Genomic DNA, 8,708 nt, shown 5'->3' on the forward strand with positions numbered 1-8,708 from the left:
AAGTTGATTCCTAAAATACCAACGGCCACTTTTGGTGATCACGCTGATGTATCTACTTTGATCCGTCCCCAATCTTATGGCATACGTACACAGATGACTCTTACTTGCATAGGATCCTGTCACATAAATCCCGCAAAGCCTATCTAGTCAATTACCACTTTCACAGAAACCAATCAAAGCATCATTCAACAATTTAAACAACCAACAAAAATATGCATAATCGAAAACCAAAGTTAACAACAAATCATGAACATAGTTAGGGGCTACTCCCTTAACCTAAGATTCAAACAACTACTCCATTACACCAGAGAATTCGACAATAAGATAAGGAAAAGACATTACTAATCGTCCTTGCTGATGTCGTCTATCTCCAAGTCTCAATTGCCGCCGTTTTCCCGACCCCCAACCACCCACACCTGGTTTTAGGTTTTCTCCCCTTTAATAGAGCCTCCTCTCCTTGATAGTCGGTATCACCATTGGATTGACCCTTTCCATCTTTTAAAATCATCGCCGCAATAATAGCAATCTCATTACACGGCCCGATCATGTCCTCCTCTGCTTCCTGCGTCGCTCTTCAACATCTCCGCCACGCCCGTGTTCAACAACACGCCTTGAGCGTGTTGGTCGCTGAAATCCTCGACACGCCCGTGTTTATCAACAACACGGCCGTGTTGTTCTGATACCCTGGGTAATTCGGCTGGTTTTGTGCATCCTGTCATCAGAATTCAACGCAAAGCAGTATCCTTCGTCCAAATATGTTAAACCAAATAAAGACTAACAAATATGCTTCTAACAAGATAAAATGAGATGAAATGCATATATGTTTTATGCTCAAAACTGTACATGAGTTGCACACATCAAAAATCCCCACACTTGAACATTTGCTTGTCCTCGAGCAAAGAAAAATAAAGACAATCTATGTGTGGAAATCATGAAAACAGTTATTGGCAATTCATCCCAAGGTATAAAATTGGTCTTAATTTTCTCAAGTCATTCCCTGCAGCTTAGCTCAAAAGATCCCCGTTTAGTGCATGTGAAGAAATCAACCCCCCAAGGTTTTGGATACCAATCTAGATTCATCACCCCTATTACCGTGTTCCTCTCCTTTCTAGTGTAGAGGCACTTACCTGCCCTAACACTTGGTTCATCCCCTCAATATCACACAAGGTCTCAAAGGACCACCCTCGAGAAGAAAAGAAAGAAGGAATTAGCAGTGGTCATTTCCCCAGTAACTAGTTGACCTCAAAAGGACACCTTCTTTAGGTGTTTCCCTAGTAGCTACCTAATCTCAAAGGGGTGCGCCAAAAGAAATTCCATTTTTTTTTTTTTTTTTTTAACAAAAACTCCTAGGAGAAGTGTTTATCCAGTAACCAAAATGCTCATGAAAGTCACCATAGAAAATTGAGTACTAATCCGGTAAAGAGATTTAAATCCTTTTCAAATGCCACCACCTTAGGGGTTGTGTGAAAAGTGAAACAGGGTTCTTAATGAATAAGCCACAAAGAATTTCCTAGATCCAACTAATAATCAAGTTATACTACAAGAGATGAGAGGGCAACAAAGTATCAAAGACTCTTGAACACATAGTGTCTATATCAATCAAAACAAGAGGTATATATATAAAAAAAATAAAAAAATAAAAAATAAAACTGAAACCGAATTTAAAACAGGAATGCAAAACAAGAGGTCACCTAATAGTTATGGCAAGGTAAAGCCTAAGATCTGCGATCATCTTCCTCTTGCCATCTTCTCCTTTGCTCTGCACGAAATTCACTTTCTTCTTGCCAAAATTTTTCCTCACGCTCTCTTCTAGCGGCCTCAACTACAAAATACTTCTCAGTATTAGAAAAAAAAACAGTTAGCCCCTTCTATATACCTGTCAACTCGCTCATAATGCTCCTCTGAAGTATGAGCAAACTGCTCCCACATGTTTCTATCTGCAGTATGCTTTTCTCTGAAATCCTCAAACGATGTACGGAATCCTGAAAAATCAAAAACAGAAGGTCCTGCAGAAACATCATCAGTAATAGTCCTAGGGGACTCCGGTATGAAGGAAGAAACCTGGGGTACCGGTACATGCGGTGGAATAGATGGCTCTCCTACTGTGGGTAGATCTTGGGTCCTAACATCCTTAAAAAGCCAATTACGTGTATTGCGAATGGTTGTAAGGCTATTATTTGGAAGAGGGATTTTAATATCATTTTGTAACATCAAACAATATCCCTCCTCTAATCTCCCAATCATCTTCATATTTAAACATGCATCCAAATCCAATCGCGGACTAACCGGGCAAGTCTCCAATCCATCCAACTCACACCCTAAAGCTAATGCAATCTTAGTCAAAAGTCCTCCAATAACAATTACTCCAGTCGAGCTATTCCCAATTTTCACAAAATGTCTAACTAGGTGAGCTCCAGAATCAATTTTAACATCATTAATCATGGCCCATAAAAACTGCAATTCACTTAGCCTGGCTACCCCAACACTGTCCCCTCTCCCAAAAATAGTATTCGCCATGAATCTATGAAGATAGCGAAAAATTGGATTAGGGATATTAGATGATTTGGATCTAGAGGCATCATAGGGCATAGAGTCTAAGGCAATTTCTCTCCAAAATGTATACACACAAAAATTTCGATGTATTTGCCTCTCCCCTCCAACAGGAAAATCGAAAATTTCATTAAACTCCTTCAAATCCATCCTATAATCGATATTCCTCAACCGAAACTTAATCAATCCTTCCTCACAATTTCTTCCTTGAATTATTTCGGCCGACATGGAACTAAGGAATTCTAAAGTTATACTAGGGTAGGTAGGGTAATGGCTAGTCAAAAATTGTCCCCATCCCATCCTATTTGCCATCCAATATATATCTTCCTTAATACCTAGCGCAGCAATTGTATAAGAGTCCATATATCTAGTGGAAACTATTTTTCGTTTTTCAAGCTTGTCAAAACGAGATTTATGAATATCATCACGAAAGATTAAACCAAAAGGGTTATCAGATCGATCACCTTGGTCTTGCGCTTTCCGTTTTCCTTTGTCTTTTGAAGAAGAGGGTGCCTTCCCTGTTTTCACACGCTTGCTCATCTTTGCCGGAGGAAAATCTTCACCGGTGCACGTTTTAGAATTGAATGAGAAGAACGCAGACGATCGGAAACTGCTCTGGAACCAACGGCGAAAACTTCGAAGAGTCACGGGCGTGTTCTGACCTAAAACCCGTCGCGCCTATTTAAAAACCCTACGGCACGCCCGTGTCTCTTGACACGCCCTGGGCGTGCTGTCTTCTGGAAAACCCGACAGCCACCCACATACCTGACAGCAACCAACACGGGCGTGTTTGAAATTTGCACGGCCGTGTTCTCCTCTGTTACCTGGGCAGTTGTTCTGCAAATAAAATGAAAAATAAAATGAAAAAGAAAATAAAAGATAAAAGTATAAGGTAAGAAATTGGGTTGCCTCCCAACTAGCGCTTGTTTACGGTCATTAGCTTGACCAATATGATGTTACTCAAGTGGACTCGAGGAGGTTCTGCTCTCCTCCCTTAAGAGTTGGTTCGCTCAGATATGTTTTTAGCCTTTGCCCATTCACTTTGAAGACTCCGGTGGTTTCATTCGATATATCCACAGCTCCATAAGGATAAACTTTCTTTACTTCAAAAGGACCCGACCATCTGGATTTAAGCTTTCCTGGAAAGAGTTTCAATCGAGAGTTGAACAATAATACAAGATCACCCTCTTGGAATTCCCTACGCATAATGTGTTGATCATGCCAACGCTTAGTCCTTTCTTTATAGGATTTTGCATGCTCATAAGCGTCAAGTCGGAGTTCTTCTAGTTCATCAAGCTGGAGCCTTCTTTTCTCTCCGGCATTCTTTAGATCGAAATTCAATAATTGTATTGCCCAGAAAGCCTTGTGTTCCAACTCTACAGGAAGATGACAAGATTTCCCATACACCAAGCGAAACGGAGTCATACCAATAGGAGTCTTGTAAGCTGTCCGATATGCCCATAGAGCGTCATCCAATTTTTCTGACCAATCTGTTCGTGAATGCTTCACAGATTTCTCTAAAATGCTTTTGATTTCTCTATTTGATACTTCCACTTGTCCACTGGTTTGGGGGTGATACGGAGAGGCAATCTTATGAGTTACTCCATACTTTTTGAGAAGATTTTCAAATTGTCTTTCAATGAAGTGTGAACCTCCATCGCTAATCACCGCTCGAGGAATTCCAAATCTAGGAAATAAGATTTTCTTAAAAAGTTTTATCACAGTCTTCGCGTCATTCGTTGGAGATGGTATAGCTTCAACCCACTTTGATACGTAGTCCACTGCTACCAGAATGTAGATATTGTTATGAGACAGGGGAAATGGTCCCATGTAATCAATCCCCCAAACATCAAAAAGTTCAACTTCTAGAATTGAATTCAGTGGCATCTCATGTCTCTTGGAAATGTTCCCCGTTCTTTGGCATCTATCACAAGTCAATACATAATCACGAGCATCTCTGAAAATATGTGGCCAATAAAATCCTGCATGTAAGACTTTAGCAGCTGTCTTCGAAGTACTTGCATGACCGCCATATGATGAAGAATGACAATGATAAAGTATATCTTTTATTTCATCCTCCGGTACACATCTCCTGTAAATAGTATCAGCACACTTCTTGAAAAGCAGTGGATCATCCCATACATAGCTCTTGACATCGCCAAAAAACTTCTTTCTCTGTTGGTAACTCATCTGATGAGGTAAAATTCCACAAGCAAGAAAATTTGCGTAGTCTGCGTACCATGGAGAATCAATCCTTTTTATAGCAAGGAGATGTTCATCTATAAAACAGTCATCAATTGGAAGATCTTCCTCCTTGGTCCCACTCTGTCCCTGATATAGTCTTGATAAGTGATCCGCTACCACATTCTCAGTTCCCTGCTTATCCTTTATTTCTAAATCAAATTCTTGCAAAAGAAGAATCCATCTTATGAGCCTTGGCTTAGCATCCTTTTTGCTCAATAGATATCTTATGGCCGCGTGATCTGTGTAAACAATAACCTTAGAGCCAACGAGGTATGATCTGAATTTATCCAAGGCAAAAACAATTGCTAAGAGTTCCTTCTCCGTAGTTGCGTAGTTCATCTGAGCATCATCCAGAGTTCGGCTAGCATAATAGATCGCATGTACCTTCCGGTCTCTTCTTTGTCCCAAGACTGCTCCCACTGCATAGTCACTCGCATCACACATGATTTCAAAAGGTAAAGTCCAATCGGGAACTTGCATTATCGGAGCTGAGATCAAAGCTTCCTTCAACCTGGAAAAAGCATCCAAACAATTTTCATCAAAAAGGAATTCAGTTTCCTTAATTAACAAATTTGTCAAAGGTTTAGAGATCTTTGAAAAATCTTTGATGAATCGCCGGTAGAATCCTGCATGTCCTAAAAAACTTCGCACTCCCTTAACGTTTGTCGGTGGAGGTAGATTTTCAATTACTTCCACCTTTGCCGTGTCTACTTCAATTCCTCGCTCTGAAACCAAATGTCCTAGCACAATGCCTTCTCTTACCATAAAGTGGCATTTTTCCCAGTTTAAAACCAAGTTTGTTTCTTCGCATCTCTGCAGAACATTAACCAAATTGGACAAGCAAGTATCAAAGTTAGTACCATAGACTGAAAAATCATCCATAAAAACTTCCATAATATTCTCAATCATATCAGAAAAAATAGCCATCATACAACGTTGAAAGGTAGCTGGTGCATTGCAAAGACCAAAAGGCATTCTCCTATAGGCAAAGGTACCATAAGGACATGTAAACGTGGTTTTTTCCTGGTCATTTGGATGTATAGGGATTTGATAAAAACCGGAATACCCATCTAGAAAACAGAAATAGGAGTGTTTTGCCAACCTATCTAACATCTAATCAATGAATGGAAGTGGGAAGTGATCTTTCCTAGTTTCTTTGTTTAATTTCCGATAGTCAATACACATTCTCCACCCCATAACCGTCCTAGTGGGAATCAACTCATTATTTGAATTTCTAACTATTGTCATCCCACCTTTCTTTGGCACAACATGAACCGGACTTACTCATTCACTATCAGAGATTGGATAAATTATTCCTGCATCTAGTAATTTCAAAACCTCTTTCTTGACCACTTCTTTCATGTTAGGATTAAGCCTCCTTTGTCTCTCAACTGAAGGTTTAAAATCTTTCTCGAGCAAAATTCTATGCATGCATAATGAAGGGCTAATCCCTTTTATGTCTTCAATGGTATATCCTATGGCTTTAATATGCATTCTAAGCACATGGAGCAGCTTTTCGGTATCTACTTCATTTAAACTTGCATTTACAATCACGGGGAATGTAGAATTATCACCAAGAAATTCATACCTGAGTGTTGATGGAAGAGGTTTAAGTTCTACCTGCGGTGATTCATGGTTTTCACTTTCCAATGATTTTTGTTCTAACCTCGCTTCTTCAGTCATATGCCGCACAAGGTTGATTTGTCCTCCATCTTCACTGCTCTTTGCAACGTCTTCATCATCCGAGTATGCATCCAGTGTATCGCTGAATCCGAGAAACGGTTCTTCCTCTTCTTCAACCATCTGCACCTCATCAATCCTGCAACACACATTCTGCAGGAAGGGTTGTTTAATAGCTTTAGACAAATCAAACTCAATTTTTTCGCTACCTACGGCTAACGACAGCTTGTGATTTTTAACATCAATTACGGCTCCTGCAGTGGCCAAGAAAGGTCTTCCTAGTATAATAGGTATGTATGGATCTTCATCCATTTCTAGAACAACAAAATATGCAGGAACGACAAATTTCCCAACCGTGACAGGTACATTTTCCAATATACCTAAAGGATATCTCACAGAGCGATCAGCAAGTTGCAAAGCTAGTGTTGTAATTTTCAATTCACCCAAGTTTAATTTCTTACACAGTGAAAATGGAATAAGATTGACACTAGCTCCTAGATCACAAAAAGCTTTATCAAAGTTGTGATTCCTAATCATGCATGGGATTGAAAAACTACCTGGATCCTTGAGTTTAGGAGGTAACCTGTTTTGAATTAAAGCACTACATTCCTCCGTCAGTGCCACCGTTACGCTCTCCTCAATTTTCCTTTTGTTTGTCAATATGTCTTTCAGAAATTTTGAGTATGTGGGCATTTGCTGCAAGGCTTCTGTGAATGGAATGTTAATATACAACTTCCTTAGGACATCAAGAAACTTACCAAATTGTTCATCAAGTTTGGCCTTAATTATCCTCTGAGGGAATGGAATCGGTGGTACGTATTTTTCTAAGTGTGGGGATTTTTGGCCTTCAGATATTTTTTTTTTTTTCAGAAGTAGAGAATGACACGGGCGTGCTGTTCATTCCAACACGGGCGTGCTGTTCGCTGGAGGATCTCTCGCTGATTGGCACGGGCGTGCTAATCACCACGTCCTGGTCATGTTCTTCTCTGTCCGGAAATAGCTTTGGGTTATCCTTGAGCTCATTTACTCTCTTTCCACTCCTCAAGGTAATCGCATTACAATGCTCCACAGGATTTGTTTATGGTCTTCCCGAAAATCTCCCTGGTACTCTCGAGGGCGAATCGGCGACCTGCGCAAGTTGATTTTCCAACATTTTAGTATGATTCGCTAAATTATCTATCTTACCGGATATTTGGGAGATTGCTTCGGTTGTCTCTGAATGCTTCCGATTAGATTCCACCATGTGTTGTCGATATTCATCATTTTGTTTCGATTGGGTAGCAATGAAGTTTTCCATCATAACTTCCAAGTTAGACTTCTTCTCTTGCTGAAATCCTCCAGACGCTCCATAATTATTCTGCCCGGATTGATTTTGATTATTTCTGTAGGAAAAATTTGGATGATTTCTCCATCCTGGATTGTAGGTATTTGAATACGGATTGTTGTTTGGCTTTTGAGCATAGTTATTTATCGCATCAACTTGTTCTACCTGCGCTCCGGTAGGTTGCGTGACCATTATTTGGCAATTCATAGCTGAATGTCCTGTCACTCCACAAATCTCACAGATGATACTAGAAACAACATTAACATTAAAATTTTCAAATTTATAGGTTAATGCATCAACCTTTGCCGCAAGACTATCTAAAGCGCTCACCTCATACTTACCTGCCAATCGAACAGGATTCTCTCTCTCTATCGCCCATTGGTGATGATTCAATGCCACGCTTTCGATAATATCGAATGCCTCCTCTAAGGTTTTGTTCATGAGCGCACCACCTGCAGCAGAGTCTAAAGAGACTTTAGTAGAGTAGGAAATTCCGTTATAAAAGGTATGGATTACGAGCCATTTCTCCAGTCCGTGATGTGGGCATTGCTGCAGTAGTCCTTTAAATTGGTCCCAAGCTTCGAAAAGAGATTCTCCATCTTTTTGGGTAAAATTTGTGATTTGGTGACGGAGTGAAGCAGTCTTGCTTGGTGGAAAATACTTATCTAAAAATTTCTGCTCGAGTTGCTCCCATGTTGTGATACAGTCCGATGGAAGCGAATGTAACCAAGCTCGTGCTTTGTCCCTTAAAGAGAAAGGGAAAAGTCGCAATCTGATCGCATCTGCAGAGGCTCCATTATATTTAAGAGTTTCACAGAATTCCAGAAACACTTCCATATGAAGATTTGGATCCTCCGTAGGTGCTCCTCCAAACTGATGTTGTTGGATCATATTCAGTAAAGCAGGCTTC

At 40.1% G+C, this 8,708-nt stretch overlaps 1 protein-coding gene and 1 non-coding gene across 2 annotated transcripts; one reads left to right on the plus strand and one right to left on the minus strand.

Annotated features, from left to right (window-relative positions):
• Window positions 1-530: 530 nt before the first annotated feature.
• LOC122044310 lies at window positions 531-5,559 on the minus strand. The gene is made up of 8 exons (XM_042604815.1): window positions 5,153-5,559; window positions 4,622-4,753; window positions 3,521-4,486; window positions 3,316-3,387; window positions 2,287-2,521; window positions 2,071-2,130; window positions 1,877-1,982; window positions 531-712 (listed from the first exon to the last, which is right to left on the minus strand). The coding sequence occupies exons 1-8, from the start codon at window positions 5,557-5,559 to the stop codon at window positions 531-533; spliced, it is 2,160 nt and encodes a 719-aa protein (XP_042460749.1).
• A 2,768-nt stretch (window positions 5,560-8,327) lies between these two features.
• Window positions 8,328-8,434, plus strand: LOC122044608. Its single transcript, XR_006129640.1, has one exon. It is a non-coding gene; the product is annotated as a small nucleolar RNA R71 (small nucleolar RNA).
• The last annotated feature ends 274 nt before the right edge of the window (window positions 8,435-8,708 follow it).

This window comes from Zingiber officinale, chromosome 2A (genome assembly GCF_018446385.1).
Source record: "Zingiber officinale cultivar Zhangliang chromosome 2A, Zo_v1.1, whole genome shotgun sequence".
Classification (NCBI taxonomy): domain Eukaryota; kingdom Viridiplantae; phylum Streptophyta; class Magnoliopsida; order Zingiberales; family Zingiberaceae; genus Zingiber; species Zingiber officinale.